General features: G+C 48.8%; 1 protein-coding gene across 2 annotated transcripts in view; it reads left to right on the top strand.

Moving 5' to 3' along the window:
• The window catches only part of LRP1 (LDL receptor related protein 1), a 1,298,976-nt gene that overhangs the window by 1,170,870 nt on the left and 110,792 nt on the right, over nt 1-17,314 (top strand). For both annotated transcript variants that reach the window (XM_085654639.1, XM_085654638.1), the window contains exons 77-78: nt 3,587-3,765; nt 13,099-13,205. In XM_085654639.1, the coding sequence (XP_085510765.1) occupies nt 3,587-3,765; nt 13,099-13,205 (286 nt within the window). The remainder of the gene's footprint in view (nt 1-3,586; nt 3,766-13,098; nt 13,206-17,314) is intronic.

The raw sequence follows: 17,314 nt of genomic DNA, 5'->3' as shown, positions 1-17,314 counted from the left end.
TTGCACAATTGCCCTTTGTAGTGTCTTTCATGGAAAGTTGCTTTCCTCAGTTCAATCACTTCATTAAGGAGAGTTGATGAGCTACAGGCATTAACCTTGGAAGAATCCTTCCTTCAGCTCCACAACGACAGGGTAGTTCTTCGCGCCAACCCTAAATTCCTTCCCAAAGTCGTTTCTGCTTTTCATATAAACCAATAAGTTGAGTTACCTGTGTTTTTTCCTCAACCTGATTCTGTAGCTGAACATGCTTATCACTTGCTTGATGTCAAAAGAGCTTCATTGTAATACACAGATAGGACCAAAGATTTTCGCAAAACAAAGCAACTGTTTGTTGCATTTGCTCCACCTCACAAAGGCAATCATATCTCTAAATCTGGTATTTCAAGATGGATTGTTAAATACATTCAAACATGCTATGCAAAAGCAAAAATAACTTTAGCTATACCCCCTAGGGCGCATTCCACCCGCAAAATAGGGGTTACTATGGCCCTTTTAGGTAACATTCCTCTAGCTGACATATGTAAAGCAGCTACATGGTATACAACACACACATTTACCAAACACTATTGTGTAGATGTGTTAGCACGCCAACAAGCTAATATAGGCCAAGCGGTACTTAAAACACGTTTTCAAACAACTGCAACATCTACAGCCACCGCTTTGGGCCTATACTCCTTTGTAGTCTATGCAAAACATGTCTATCCACAGCACACATGCCTCGAACAGATTGTTGCTTACCCAGTAAGCATCTGTTCTTGGCATGTAGAGCTGTAGATTCACCCGCCTCCCTAGCCACCTATAGTTGTTGCAGTTCTTGATTATACATTCATACGCATGGACATCTCTATAGTACACTTACTGCATTCTCACGCTCTTGCAGGAAAACAATCTAACAGTGGAGTCGATGCCCATGTGTACTATCACTGAAAGGAGGAGTCATCCTACCTTGTGACTAGGGGTCGGCGCAATTTGCGTAGTCGCGCTACCAAAGCTCAGCGAAACTGTAATAAATTTCCACAAGCATGCAAAGTTCCGCAAACACGCGTAATTGCTTGTTCCACCCGTTCGCGATGCTTTTTTCCTGTTCGCAATGTTGTTTGCGTGCTCGGGGGGGGGGAAATATCTTGTGAACATGCATTTTGAAAGCGCAAAGCCGCGGATCGCCCAATTTTTGGCAATTACGCGTTCTCCGCGGAACGCGAAATTACCCAAATTCTGCGAGCGGAACATAATTTACCACCCAGGCCTACTTGAGACTAGGAAAGACTATTTTGAAGAAAAACAATCTTGCAAACATCCCAACCCAACATAAGATTGCAATAGTATGCAAAGCATGTGAGTCTACAGCTCTATATGCCAAGAACAGATGCTTACTGGGTGTGTAACATAACCCTTTCCACAACAGGTTTTACACCATGTTCGGTCAGTGCCTGCTGCCTTCTAGGACGTTATTCCTTCGCGTTTTAGAACTCAGTCAAGCAAGTTTTGTCTTTGTTTCTCATGGCCTGGGTTCTATTCTTAGAAAGATTATTGGGAATGGTCGAGATTCTGCAAAATTTACCATCCGATGTGACTTGGACACCACAGATTGCCTTGCCAGGGTAATTGGCACCAGTGTGGCTTTCAGGTTGCATGCCTGAATGAGAGCCATAGGCTTCTCCAGTGACGTCCAACCCACATGACCATGCCTTTCAATCGCATATGTCTTTTTGGGTGAGAAGGCAGGCTAGGGCCTTTTAGCACTTAAAGGGCCACAGTGAGCACCTTGGGCCTGTACTTCTGCCATGTCAGCAGAACCAAAGGGTTTGCCCCCTTAGTGGCTAAGGTAATAGTTTCCTCAGGTGAGGCTGCCATAAACAAAGGGTGGTGGGGCGGGTGGGGTCGCGCGGAGGCAGGGTTGGAATAATTACTAAACTAAACAAAATGTATCTTTTGCCGCCAGCCGTCTCCAGCATTGCCTTTGCCACCTCTCCTCTTCCTGGGTCCCAGCAACCCCTGGGACCCAGACTCCGATCCAATACCGTGCTGCAGAGCACCTCGGGAATTGTTCTGAGCAGGCTGGAAAGGCGCCCTCCTTAAACCAGGGAGTCTGTGGGGTTTCTCCAGCCTGCCTCCCCAATGCAGCTGGGCTGGAGAAAACCTAAGTGCGCATGTGTGTTTTGGTCAGCCTGAGACGGCCAGCCAAAACACATATGCGCACTTAGGGAGTGGTGTGCTCATAGCACTCCTCCTCGGCCCCTCCCATGCCTCAGCCACGCCTCTCCCAATACCGCTTGCCAAGAGCCGGCAAATGTAAAAAACGATGCTCTGAGCCGAGCTTTGGTGCAAAGCACCTCCGCAATGGCAGAGGAGCCACCACTGGGTTTCCATTATTGCCATCAAGTTTAGCCTACCCATCAAAGCCTTCAGCCCTTTCGTGGCCGAGACCACAGTACCTATAGATCATATGGCTATTAGGGTCAGCGTGCATCACAGTCTTCTGACCCTCTCGCTGCGACCGCCTCAAAACCTCTTTAGTGGGTCACAGTGAGGCTCACAACCACCCGTTCAGAGTCTGGATCAGTTTTTTTTTTACTGCCAGGGTGGCAGGCGATAACTTAAGTCAAGTGGGTCCCATAGATTGTCCAATTGGGTTAAACCCTGCTGTTTCTTGTCACTGTGCTGCACCTTCCACCATCCTCAGTACGGCTGACGAAGGATAATCCATTCCTCTTGCACCAGGAAGTGCAGGTCCTTCAGGCCATAGGAGCCGTGGAGAGAGTGTTGAGATCAGAAGTTGACTGGTTCTTACTTCCATACATTTCTGGTGCCAAAGAATGGCGGACGCCTTTGTCCTATTTTTGCTCTTCACCTTCTCAGGGCCTTCCTGAGGAAGGAAAAATTCAAAATGCTCACCCTTGCCCAGGACTTGTCTGCCCTTGACCCTGGAGACTGGATAGCAACATTGGCTGTGCAGGACGCTTATTTTTCCAACCCCGTCCTGTATGCCCACAGAGGCTATCAGCGGTTCATGATGGGGCAGGAGCATTGTCCATTAGCTGTGCTCAGATCTGGCCTTACCAGTGCCCCTAGGGTGTTCACGTGAAAAATAGGGCTGGTTGCAGCACTACTTCTGAGGTCAAGGGAGCTGCTGAAGGAGGCTTCACCCAAGGTTGTCGTCACCAACCTACAGACTGCGGCACATCTCGTCATTTCATAGGTGTTCACTATAAATATGCGAAGTCACAGCTGACTCCTTCACAGATGCTACCCATCATTAGATCCATTCTGAACATGGTAAAGCTAAACTGTACAACAAGGCTTTTGCAGCAATTGTGCAGTTTGATAAATTCTGACAAATCTTCAGTCACCCCATCACAGAGGTTACTCTTCATTGGAGCAGATATGGACACACGTACCATGACAGCTTTGTCCGTGTAAATTGGGCCAGTTCCTACTGGTATACAGACGTCCTACAATTAGCTTGTGATCACCTCTTTTAGATAGATCTGTGATACTATCTTCTATCTAAATACAAGGTCGGATGTTGAACCCAAATATCCGGTTCCATGATTGATAAGCAGTTTGTTTTTCCTTCTTGCTACAGATCCCTGGACTGAAAATGCCACGGGGCATCGCTATCGACTGGGTGGCAGGCAACATTTACTGGACAGACTCTGGACGTGATGTGATTGAAGTTGCTCAAATGAAAGGAGAGAACCGCAAGACCCTGATATCGGGCATGATCGACGAACCTCACGCCATTGTGGTGGACCCGCTTAGAGGGTAAGAACTAGAGCACCAACACCAGAGAGGATTTTAATATTGTTGTAAGGAACATGTAGGAACAGAACATTATAATTATCTTTGCTTGCTATAAATGCTGGCCAACTAGAAGAAGATGAGGAACTGGCCATATGTGGTAAGGTGGTTTAGTAAGATCAGAAGTAATAGACCACGTCCACCCACATGAGCTGCCAGTGCCAATTGTTGCTCATGTTGAGCCTACTAAATTCTAATCCCAGCACTTCATATTGTTTGTACTAGAATCTGTAAATATCATACACCCCAAAAAACAAGAAAAGCAAGAATAAACTATGGGCATGATTTACATCTTGGCAGACGGCTTACTCCTCCACAATGGTGAGTGATATCCTGTCTGCCAAAATATAAATCCCATAGGATATAATGGAACATATAATTCAGCGGACAGGATATCTGTCACTGTTGCGACGCAGTAACCCGTCCGTCAAGATCTATATCAGGCCCAATATCAGGGCTTAATTTGAGCGGGTGGCTGAAGGTGAAGCTCACAGCATTCATTTTTGGAGACTGGTGTGAGAAAGTGCCCTCTTTCTGCATGGTTGCCCCCACTTTTTGCTGAACTGCTGATGTGCTTTGACTGAGTGTACCCTGGGCTCCTGCTAATGGACAGAAAAGAAGTCCCCTTTAACCTCCGAACTCTTGTCACTTGGACTGGAGAAGATGACCGAAGAAGGACTGCCCTGCTGCCCAAGGACCTGGCAAAGACAGGCTGCACTGAAGTTGGACTGTGGCTGCGGTTTTCTCCTTGTGGAGTAGATGTTCCTGAACGCCAGCCAGAAGGAGAGGCTCCAAGAGTCAGTTGTCTTACTTCCTGTTGGCAGGAGCTATCCACAAAAGCGGAAGAAGTTGGGACCCAAGATTGTATCATCGCTCCTCGCCTCTTGCAGCCTATGAGACCAGGACCCAACACTCAAAGTTGGACCCAGTGTAGGAAGGTGCCCATTTTTGCATGGTTACTCCTCAACCTTTTGCCAGATACCTGATGCCAATTTGACAGTGTGTGTGTGCTAGGATCCTGCTAATCAGGCCCCAGCACCTGTGTTCTTTCCCAAAACTGTACCTTTGTACCCACAATTGGGACACCTCTGGGCCACATGTAAGTCGCTTGTAAAAGGTACCCCTGGTACCAAGGGCTTTGTGACCAGAGAGAAACACTGAGGGCTGCAGCCTGTATTGTGCCACCCCTAACCTTAACACCCCTACCCTGACATGGCAGGCTGCGTGTTTTGGTGCAGACCAAGCTGAAGAGTCGACATGGCACAAATCCCTGTGTGAAACACCAACCAAAACTTCCTGTAGCATGGGTAAGTCACTGCTCTAGCAGGCCTTACAGCCCAAAAGAGCAAGAGCAATGTGCCCCTTCAGCGTCTGTGCCATTCACAGACATAATTGCAGCGGAGCCATTTTGTGTGCATGGGCTGGGAGTTTGTCAACACAAACTCAAAAGCTCCGTGATGGCTTTACTGAAGTCTGGGAAGTTTGGTATCAGACTAACCTGCACATTAAACCCACACTGATGCCAGTGTGGGATTTAATGAAAAATAAACCGAGAGGGCATCTTAAGGATTCTTCCAGAAAAACAACCAACCCTTGTTTGGTTTCTGACTGGCTCCCAGCCACCTGCCACCACTTTACAGATTACTGGACCCCTTGGTAGAGAGCCTCCAGTCTCTGGGTCTGGAAACAAAGTACATCCTGGACAGAGGTGTCATGCCTCCTCCCCCAGGATGGGCTTGTTCCTCGAAGAGGGAGCTTCAAAGGCATTCTGCCTTCGTTAGCTACCCTCCAGCCATTTACTGCTATCAGCAACTGTCTCCCACTGGTTCTGACCCCCACTTTGGGCACGATAATCGGTTGGAAAACCTAAACAGGAAGGGAAGTGTGCTCACCTTTGCCAACCCCACCCCTCAGGTGGGGGAGGCAGAGTGAAGGCCACCCCTTAGTGTTGAACTGTCTTTTAATGCAACAAAAGTAACTTGGTTCCGTTACCAGAGTTAACTTGTTTGCTGATGTCCTGTGTTGCTCAAAGTGTGTAGTTTATATCATGCCAAACTAGAAAAGTAATCACAAAGTTATCTGAAAGTCATTTCAAGTGTTTTTTTAGCAGTTTTCTCAGCTGCAAAAGTAATCTGAATGTTCCTACAAAACCAGTGTTGACTGTATTTAGAAAAGAAACATTGTATGAAGAGTATAACTTACCTGCTTTTAAGTAAATCTTTGTTCTAGAAATAAAACAACAAAATAACTTTTTATACAAAAATTAGTCTGGATTCATTCTTTGAGTGTGACATCATTTCTTGCCTGAGTGTGTACTACAAATGCTTAACACTACCTTCTGATAAGCCTGACTGCTTAACCACACTACCACAAAAGAGAGTAAGGTATTATCTACTTTAGCCTCTGCTATACCTCTAGGGATCAACTGGACTCTATGCATACTATACCTTTCTTTGGTATAGTATATACAGAACCAGCTCCCTACACTTGTTGTGTCCAGCCCAGACACCAACACTGAGGAACACTGACCTGTACGTCGAGAGAATTCAGGAACAGTAAGGCCCGCATCGAGAGTGGCCCAGATGTCCTGTTTGCCCCTTTTCTGCAGAACCATGACAAAGAGTGAGCCTCGGACCGCCACTACCCAACATCTCAAAGTACCTCCGCACCCCTCAGCCTAAGTCCAAGGGAGGTGACGGTGCCAACAGGGCCCTGAGACCCTCAAATTTGGGTTTGCCTAGACTGGACTCCCAGTTGCCACCTGCAGCCTCTTGGTGCAGACCCTCCTCACCCGCAAGTGTCTACCACAGCACGAACCCGATGCCTAAATGCACTGCTGTTCCAGAGGCCCACAACCCGAGGAGAAGTGACCCACCCATGTTCCTACGTGGCCGAGCATCTCAAGGACTGAGCCCCCTGTGGGTTTGCCTGGACTGACACTAGTCCCACCTTGCAGCCTCTTTTCAACCGGACCATTCCCCATTGAAGTTAACGGCCTCTGTTCCAGGCTGCCCGAGGTGACCTGTTGGTGTGGCGTTGGACCTTGCCCCCTACTCACCTTAAGTGCAGGAGAAGGGTCACATAAGTCGCTAACAGTGCCTGAATGCAGTATATGTTTTTTCCCCATAGGATAACATTACGGCTCCTGAAATTGCACTGTGGGAACTTTAAAAAAAAAATGTTAATTCCTAACTCGAAAAGTACTTACTGATGATCTTGGTATCTAAATTCATATAAAAATGTTATTTTTATCAATTGGTGTTGGATTTCTTTGAGTGTGTGTCTCACTTACTGACTTTGTGTGTGCAATAAATGCTGAGCACTAACCTGTGGTAAGCCTAACTGCTAGCCCACACTACCACAAAAGAGAGCATTTGGGTTATCATTTGTGGCTCTGTAAACCAAATGGGCTTTGCCTGAACTCTTTACACAGTGTACCTCATTTTGGTCCACTGCAGTTCTGTACTACGAATATCTGAAAGAGAAACGTTAGTGATAGATTCCTTACCTTAGAATATCCCCAGGCGTCAGACTGGATCGGGAAAGTCTTCGTCAGCAGTGCCCCTGCGCGTCGGTAGGCGTCGTCATACGGCTCCGCGTATGTCGCTGGCGTCGTAGCCGCCGAGATTACGTCGTTGGAGCTACTTAGATGCGCCCACGCGCGCTGACGTCAGTTCTTTCTCTCGGATCTGTGCTGCTGCGTGGAAAAAGAGAGCGGTACCCCTAGTTAAAAGTTTAACTTGGTTTCTGACAACTTGTTTTGTCGAGTACTCGACTCCTGGTGCAGTAAGAATGCCCGGGTTTAAGTCCTGTAGGGCCCGCTGCTGGAACATGTCGATAGCGGACCCGCAAGACGTGTGTTTTGCTTGGGGCATGCCCACAACCCCGAGGTGTGCCCCGATTGTCGGGCCATGGCGCCGAAAGCTTTGCGGGAGCGTTCCCAAAAGTTGTTGGAGGTCCGGCAATCGGTTCCGCGCCGATCGAGGTCCCGCTCCCGCGGGAGGTCGAGGGACCGGTATTGGAGCCATCAGCATCGCTCGCCGGAATCTGGGACTGGTAGGTCATGGCGCCATAAAAAGTCAAAGAAGCGACGTCGCTCTTCTATCCCTCACCGGTTGCAGGATGCGGTCGAGGGGGCGGGCGGCCACTCCCCCGTGGCTCCGTTGGAGCCTCCGTGGTTGCCTGCGGCCTACCCACCCTTTCCAGGCCCGCACGCAACTTTGGACGAGGTACAGGCCTTCGTGTCGGCCTTGCGTCATTTGTTTGCCCCATCGGGTCCCTCCGGAGCGCCTTCGGGCCCGTTGGGTGGATCTGCCCCCATGCCGCCCCCTTTGGCCTCGGCTACGCTGGCACCATACCCTGCGGCGCCACCGGCTCCGGCCTCGGCGCCGCCGCTGACGCCACCAAACCAGGATTGGTCTCTTACCCCCGATTCCATTTCTTGTTGGGGAATTTGTCCTGTTTCCCCAGGCACCTCGTCCTTACCGGCCTCCTCAACAACCGGTGGATGAAGGGGAGTACTGGTAGGGGTCTGAAGACCCTCTTGCTGCTCAATGTGAGGATGAGCCTGAATGGGAAGGCGACATGGAGGGTCCAGTGGATCTGGATTTCTCTCTACACCCTGGTACACTGTCCCCTTCTTCCGTGGCTACGGAGGAGGTTGGGACTTTTTCAGTGGTGTTGCGTAGTGCAGCTGAGGCTCTTAACCTCGAGCTCCCTTCTGTACCTATCGGGACCAATCGCCTGACCGAGGTGCTGCAGCCACCGTCGTCCTCCGCGGAGCTGCTGCTGCCCTTCAACGAGGGGCTTACTGACATCTTGTTGAGCACCTGGACCAAACCTAACTCAGGAGTTCCTGTAGATAGGGGTGTGGCATGCCGCCATCGCCGGGCGACCCCAGCTTTCTCACACAACACCCAACTCCTGAGAGTCTGGTTGTCCAGGCTTCTGCCTAGCCCAGCGCATGCCCTTCTGCTCCTCTGGACAAGGAATCTAGGAAACTGGAGCAGTTTGGGGAAAAAGATTTTCACTTCTGCCAGTTTCTGGTTGCGAGCGGAGAATACTGCGTGCCTGTTGGGCCGCTATTCCCATTCTGTGTGGGACACCGTGGCACAGGTGCTGCCTCAGTGCACTGTGGAAGCACGGGCGGTTCTCTCCCAGGCCATTACCGAAGGGAGGGATGCTGCTAAATTTACTATCCGTTCTGGGCTTGACACGGCCGTTTCCCTCGGCAGGGCACTTTCCACAACGGTGGCGCTCCGCCGTTACTCTTGGCTCAGAACTACTGGCTTCTCCAGGGATGTCCAGAACACTTTTTTGGACATGCCTTTTGATGGCACTTGCCTCTTTGGTGACAAGGCAGATAGCACCCTGGAACGCTTTAAGGACTCTCGGGCTACGGCCCAGTCCTTGGGTCTTGCCACCACGCGTACTCCCTCGGGGTCCACTTTTTACTACTTTCGAGGTCACGGTCAAGGTGCCCAAGCGCGTTCCTTTCAGACCCGCAAGCCTGCGCAGCCGCAATCTCAGTGCAGCCGTGGACGTGAGACCCGCCGTGGTGGGTCCCGAGGGCAGTGGGCAGGTCAATCCACCTCCGCCCCTGCCGCCACTGCCTCAAAACCTTCCTAGTCCGGTGTTTCAGGCCCACCAGACACCAGTGGGTGGCAGGATTCACCATCACCTTCCCCAGTGGTGCACCATCACCTCAGACAGGTGGGTTCTGCAAATAGCCCTCCAGCCATGCCACCTCAGTACCACCGCATGTCGGGGGATCACTTGGTGCTTCTCCAGCAGGAAGTTGCGGCCCTCTTGGCCAAGGGGGCCATCGAGCGCGTTCCGACGCCAGAAGTAGGTCGTGCTTGTTATTCCCACAACTTCCTGGTTCCGAAGAAGGACAAGGGCCTGCGTCCTTTCTTAGACATATGGTTCGTGAATCGCTTCCTCCGAAAGGAGAAGTTCAAGATGCTCACGCTTGCTTAGGTCTTGGCTGCCCTAGACCCGCAAGACTGACTCGTAGCGCTGGACTTGCAGGATGCTTACTTTCATATACCTACGGTGCACAGTAGGCCACGAGCATTTTCAGTTCACCGTTCTCCCTTTTGGCCTTACCAGCGCCCTTCGGGTGTTCATGAAAGTGATGGCGGTGGTCGCAGCTCATTTGCACAGGTCAGGGGTTTCAGCCTTCCGCTATCTCGACGACTGGCTGTTGGCAGTCACGTCCCACCTCCACGGCCGACCTCCTGCATTTGCTGGGGTTTTCCATCAATGTACTGAAGTCGCACCTGATTCCCTCTCAGAAGCTCCTCTTGATCGGAGCGGTTCTGGATACGGCGCAGTTTCGGGTTTATCCTCCCGAACAGCGAGTCTGGGACATTCGGGCTATGATTCCGCTCTTTCGACCCTGGTCCTGGGTTTCGGTCAGGAAGACCCTGAGGCTGCTGAACCTCATGGCCTCCTGCTGATCTATCATGCCATATGGCATTTGCGGGCTCTGCAGTGGGACCTGAAGTTCCAGTGGACGCAGCATCGGGGGAACCTGTCCGACTACGTCCGGATCTCGGAAGGCACTGCACAGGACTTGCAGTGGTGGTTCACGAACCAGCGTTTGGTCAGCGACAGATCCCTCTCCCTTCCCCAACCGGAGCACACAGTAGTGACGGAAGCGTCCCTCCTGGGATGGGGCGGCCTCATAGGAGAGGCGGAGATCAGAGGCCTCTGGTCTCCGGCGGAGTCCAAGCTCCATATCAATCTTTTGGAGCTCAGGGCGATCCTACTTGCACTGAAAGCATTCCTTCCGTCTGTCAAGGGGAGAGTAGTGTAGGTGTTCACAGACAACACCACCGCCATGTGGTACTGCAACACGCAGGGCAGGGTGGGGTCGTGGACCCTATGTCAGGTGGCTCTAGGTCTCTGGACGTGGCTGGAACGTCGAGGCATTTCCTTGGTGGTTCAACACCTGGCAGGTACACGTAACACCAGGGCAGATGAACTCAGCCGCAGGTGCATGTTGGATCACGAATTGCGTCTTCACTCGAAGGTGGTGCAAGATCTCTTTCAGCGGTAGAGATAACCTTGGGTAGATCTATTCGCCACCGAAGAGCAGTTCTGCGCGTTGGAGTTTCCAAGGCGGCACTCGGTCGGAAACGCTTTTCGTCACGAGTGAAGTTGCAGTCTATTGTACGCCTTTCTGCCTATACCACTTCTGCCCAGAGTGCTGAAGAAGATTCGGCGCGACCAGGCCCAAGTCATTCTTGTAGTGCCAGACTGGGCTCGAAGAGTTTGGTATCCCGAGCTACTTAGTATGAGCGTATATCCCCTGATCCGACTGCCTCTTCGGGAGGATCTCCTGTCGCAGCAACAGGGAATGGTCCTCCACCCGAACCTGTCCAGCCTCCAGCTCTTTGCGTGCAGATTGAGCGACGACAGCTGATTCCATATGACTTGCCTCCTGAAATTTGTAATGTAATTCTGGCAGCCAGGTGTCCCTCCACTAAAACAGTATACGCCTGTCGGTGGAAAAAATTAGTGACATGGTGCACAGCGAAAGCTGTAGATCCTCTTGCTGCCCCTCTTTCTAAGGGCCTATTGTTCCTTCTTTCTTTGGCCCAGCAGGGCTCTGCTCTGGGCACTATCAAGGGCTATCTTTCTGCTCTTTCAGCCTTTCTTAGGCTGCCTGATCAGCCCTCTCTTTTCAAGTCCCCGGTTATCAATAGATTTCTCAAAGGCCTTACTCACCTTTTCCCTCCTATTCCTTTTGTGATGCCTCAATGGGATTTAAACCTGGTTCTCAAATACTTGATGTGTGCCCCCTTTGAGCCTCTTCATAACTGTCCTTTGCGATTATTAACTTTGAAAACTGTCTTCCTGGTGGCCATCACCTCCGCTCGGCGAGTGAGTGAGCTCCAAGCTCTTTCCTGTAAACCTCCGTTCCTGGCGATTCATCCGGACAAGGTTGTGCTTCGACCACGTCCCTCCTTTCTACCAAAAGTAGTCTCTGCCTTTCATCTCGGGCAAACTGTCACTCTCCCCACTTTCTTTCCGCCTCCGCACCCTTCAAGAGAAGAGGAGAGGCTCCACCGTCTGGACCCAAAACGTGCGCTTTCGTTCTATCGCAACTGCACTCAACAGTTCCGGTTGAATGACCAGCTTTTTGTTGGCTACGTGGGTGCCAAGAAAGGTCGGGCTGTGCACAACCGGACTATCTCCTGATGGGTTGTCTTGTGCATTAAAGCCTGTTACTCTCTGGCTAAAAGGAACCTCCGGTTGGGCTATGCTCCCATTCTATCAGGGCGACAGCAGCTACTACAGCATTGGGACGCGGTGTCCCCCTGCAAGGCATCTGTCAGGCGGCCACTTGGGCCTCGTTGCATACTTTCACTAAGCACTATTGCCTTGACAGTCAGGTCCGGCGAGACGGCTTCTTTGGCCTTTCAGTTCTCCATGACTTTCTGGTGTAATCTCACTTCGCAGACCCACCACCGGGGTTGGTATTGCTTGGGTATGTATTCTAAGGTAAGAAATCTATTACTAACGTGCGTCTTTCAGATGCACAAGTTACTTACTTGTGTAACGATAAGAGACATTAGTTTGTGATAGATTCCTTACCGCCCGCGCATCCACCCCGTTCTGCGAACTGTTCTCTAGGGTTCAGGTCATCTCTTTCGTGGCCCTAGTTCTATTGCACCAGTAGTCGGTCTCTGGCATGGCTCTGCGCTCCTGGCGCCGAAAAGTTGTGTACAGAACTGACGCCAGGGCGCGTCTAAGTAGCTCCGACAATGTCATCTTGGCGGCTACGATGCCAGCGACGTATGCGGAGCGGTATGACGGCGCCTACAGACGCGCAGGGGTACTGCTGCCGAAAACTTTCCGGATCCAGTCTGACGCCTCTGGAAATTCTAAGGTAAGGAATCTATCACTAACTAATGTCTCTTACAGATATATCGTTACACAAGAAAGTAACGTGTGCGTCAAGTCCTGCCCTGGGCTAGTCCTGGAGCTGTTGTGACATGCTACATTGAGTTGTGAAATATTGCCAGTGTCTTTATGAGACAGACTGCATTCACGGTTACTTAAGCGATATGTTGTAAAGCAAGTATTTACAGCGCACTGACTTCACCAATCCTATTTTGTGTCTTGTGTAAGTGGCACGGAAATAAAATCATCTGTGATTAGTCATGGAACACAGAGACTATTCAGAAAGTAGGTGCTAGATCCAAAGCTAAGTTTGAGATCTCTGGATTTTGCAATTTCTATAAGCTGTCAATTTAATCTTTTTTCGTTCACCTTCCTCTGCTTCAGAACGATGTACTGGTCCGATTGGGGAAACCACCCCAAGATTGAGACGGCGGCCATGGACGGAACCCTCAGGGAGACCCTCGTTCAAGACAACATTCAGTGGCCAACGGGTACGTTTGGCCCTAATTGGCAACACATGCCAGTGCCATCAAAAGTATTTATTTTGTCAGCAGCATGTATTACCTTCTTTAATTTAAACCTGCATTAGTTCTTAAACTTTTTATGTAGTCACCCTGAGATGAAGTATTATGAAATTGTTTGGTCATTATATTTATAGTGATGTGGGCTAGGAAACATACTGGTAAACTAGAGATGAAGTAATACTTAAATTATTGATTTTAGTTAGGAGGGAGTTAGTAAAACCAAAGGCTTGCATCAAATAGTATTTAAAGATTTCTGTGAGAATAATAGGCCAAGCCGTAATTAAGACCCTTATACCTCCATTTTAATCTTATAGTAAATTATTAAAAGATAAAACAGTATGTGAAGTTTTTGCCACATAATTGTCTTTGTGCAATCTTCATTTTGCTTTTCCCGTTTCTTAACAGTTTGCCTTAAAAATATGCTTCTTTCTTTTTTTTTACACGTGTATCTGCATCTTGGAACTGGTGTCCATTTTGAGAATATTTTTAAGGAATGTTGAGCAATTTGTAGCTTAGTAGCAGTACTTACTTTTTAGGTAAATCTATACATTACCCCACAAAGGGTGAGGGCACTTCTACTGTTTTAGGTTATCAGTCTACTAGAAAAATTAATAAAATCTCACTAAAATGGATACGAACAATAAATGCTTCAATGGACTCTTCTAAACTTGGATTTCGCAGCCTGAATCTTTTCTGGATTCACGTGCTGCGCATTATTAAGCCATCTAGTGGTTGGGTACGGAATTGCTGTATTTCTCCTTTTTTAGGTCTCGCCTAGCGTTGCAGCGTATGCGTTGCTCGCTTGCGAGATCTATTGTTGTCGTGTTTCTGTTGCGGTTCCGCTGGAAGTGGAGTGGAAGCTCTGTAAGAAAGTGGCTTTGTATATACTGTTCCCAAATAGGTACAGTGTGCACAATGTCCACAGTCCCCAGCGGTTTGGCTGAGGCTAAAGTTAGATATAACCTTACTCTCTAAATTGGTAGCTTGGTCGAGCAGTAAGGCTGTATCAGAGGACAGTGTAAAGCATTTGTTGTACACACTCAGTCAGCAAATGGTCTCACACACTCAAGAACTGAACTCTAGGCCAATGGTTTGTATATAAAAATATATGATTATTTTATTTTAGAACCAACAATGGGTATCAAAATATACTTTCTCAGAATGAGATGCTTTGGATAAATGCTTTCAATAGGCAATAGACTTTTGAATACAGTAGCTACAGTTGTTGCAATGGGCAACACAATTTCAAACACAATTATACATTGAGCTCAATGGGAATTTCTAAGTAAATGCAATTAGTTACTTTTTGGATTACTTTTCTTACCACAGGACTGGATCCTAGATTTAGTCCTGGGACAGTTCCTGGAAAAACGTGAGTAAAAACGTTTTGGTTACAGGTATGACTTTTAAGGAATATTATTGTATTTTAAAAGTTGACACTTAAAAACTTTTTCACATAGAATCACCAATATTATCCTATGGGAGGAAATTCACTTAGCAGGTAAGTAGGGTTATGGTTACTTTTTCTTACTCAGTGTTGGATCCTGGATCCAGCACTGGTGCATTGTGAGAAAGTGGCTCTGTATATACTGTTCCCAAATAGGTACAGTGTGTACAGAGTCCACAGTCCCCAGAGGTTTGACAGAGGCTAAAGTTAGATATAACCTTACTCTCTAAAGTGGTAGCTTGGTCGAGCAGTAAGGCAGTATCAGAGGACAGTGTAAAGCATTTGTTGCACACAGTCAGCAAATGGTCTCACACACTCAATAACTGAACTCTAGGCCAATGGTTTATATAAAAAATGTCTGTTATATATTAGAACCAACAATAGGTATTAAAATATACTTTCTCAGAATGAGATGCTTTAGGTAAATACTTGTGCAATATGCATTTGACTTTTTTAAATACTGGTTACAGGTTGTTGCAATAGGCAACACAATTTCAAACACAATAATGCATTGAGCTCAATGGAAATTTTAAGTTATTTACAATCGATTACATTCAGGATTACTTTTGTAACTCCAGGATTGGATCCTAGATTCAGTCCTGGGACAGTTCTTAGAAACAAGTGATAAAAGTCGACTTAGTTACTGTTGTGATTTTTAGGAAATATTTAGCTATTTTAAAAGTTGACACTTAGAAGAAATTTCATAGAAAAACAGTCAATGATTCCCTATGGAAGAAAATTCAAGTTGCAGGTAAAGTAGGTTCTCGTTACTTTTGCAATCCAGTACTGGGCTCCTAGACTCAGTACTGGGATCTCTATCTAAAACAGGTGAGTAATTGCGTTTTCACAGTTAGCACGATTTTTAAAGAATATTTAAAGTTTGCAAAAATCGACACTTAGAAGACACTTCACAGAAAAACAGTCAATGGTTTCCTATGGAAGAAAATTGGGTTGCTGGTAAGTACGGTCGTGAATATTCTTCAGGGTCAGTGCTGGGCACCAAGATCCAGCACTGGGATCTCTCCTAAAAGCGCCCAATCAGGACTAGGCCACTGCCCCCCTCCCACAGGAGAGTGGCAGGATAGATGGTGTACCCTGCCCCTTACCTACCTGTAACGCCCCTAAATTTAGTATTTAGGGGCACCCTGAACCTTCCTTCCTCAGATCCCGATTCAACAACAAGCAAGATCATAAAGATACAAGAAGACACGCCGCGCAGCTGCTAACAAAAGGACGACATCTACTGACTTGGCCCCAGCCCTACCGGCCTGGTGATCCTTGAACCTGCTCCTGTGGCACACCGGCGCCTTCAGTGGTCAGCAACCTCAAAAACCCCGGAGGACCTGACCACCTTGAGACTCTACCAAGACTGGGACTCCCAGAGCAGTGGTTCTGCTCAAACAGCAATACCCCTGGTGCCAGCCAGGAACCGCGAATCCAGCGCACTCTGCACCCGCCGAGCCGGACAAAGACCCTGAGGACGTCCACCCGGCAATTCTGACCTGGAATCCAGTGCCCAAGGACCCTCCTCGACGACCCAGACGACGCCTGCAGCCTCAGAACCAGGGACCCCTCCAACCGCGACCAGCAGGGGTAAGATTTTCCGACGTCAAAAGACACCACTGCACCTGGCGCCCCACGGCCCCTTGTGCCCAACTCCTGGGTGCCTACCTATCCTCCAAGATCACAACTTACCCCTCGAAGTGTTGGTCGCTGCTGAAGATCCTCCGTTCCCGAGCCTGCAGCCTTTGTTCACTTTCCAAGATCTCCATTGAATACCATTGAGCGCCCGACGGAGCAAAAGCACCCTGCACCCAGCCGCCCGAGTGCCCCTGGCAGTGCAACCTATATCCTAATCTACTTCCCCATTTGCCCTGAGCAAGTTACCAGGAGCCCAGCTCCCACAGCCGCGTGGCCTGCTAGTCAGCAGCCACCAACCAAGGCCCCCTACCTCTCATAGGATAACATTGGGCCTAACTCTCTCTGCACCCAGCCGCCCTTGTGCTGCTGAGGGTGTACCAACTGTACCTACCTGACCCTGGGAGACCCCTGAGTCTATGCCCAGAACCTTAACTCTGCCAGTCGAGTACTTACATCATTGACTGGCTTTTCCTGAAATTCCTTTAAGTGTGGACTTTACAAAATTTAAAATATTCACCAAAAATCAGCCGAGTAACGAAAACGAAAATACTCATCTGCTATTAGGTGAGCTCCCAGTGCTGGATCTTGGTGCCCAGCACTGACTCTGAAAAATACTTACAACTGTACTTACCAGTAACCCAATGTTCGAGGCATATGAGCTGCAGATTTCACACTTTGCATAGATCGCCATCTGGTGTTGGGCCCGGATGTTTGCAGTTTGTTTTTCCTCTTGGAAAGTCTTTGGAAGTCACGAGGTCAGTGAGTCCTCCTTTGGTTCGTATTGCGCATGGGCTTCGGCTCCATCCTCAGATTGTTTTTTTCCGCCATCGGGCTCGGATGTAATACTTCGCGCTCCGGTTCTGAACTTTTCCAGTTCAACGATTGAAGCGGAATCCTCGCTCATTGCGGTATTGTTCAGATCTAGATCTCCTCAATCACCTTCTCTTCGACACATATTCGATTCCAGTCGTCGACGGCGGCCTTAGGG

Source organism: Triturus cristatus, chromosome 4_1 (assembly GCF_964204655.1).
Source record: "Triturus cristatus chromosome 4_1, aTriCri1.1, whole genome shotgun sequence".
Taxonomy (NCBI): Eukaryota; Metazoa; Chordata; class Amphibia; order Caudata; family Salamandridae; genus Triturus; species Triturus cristatus.
Note: the sequence above shows the minus strand (reverse complement) of the source record. Positions and strands in the feature narration are given on the sequence as shown.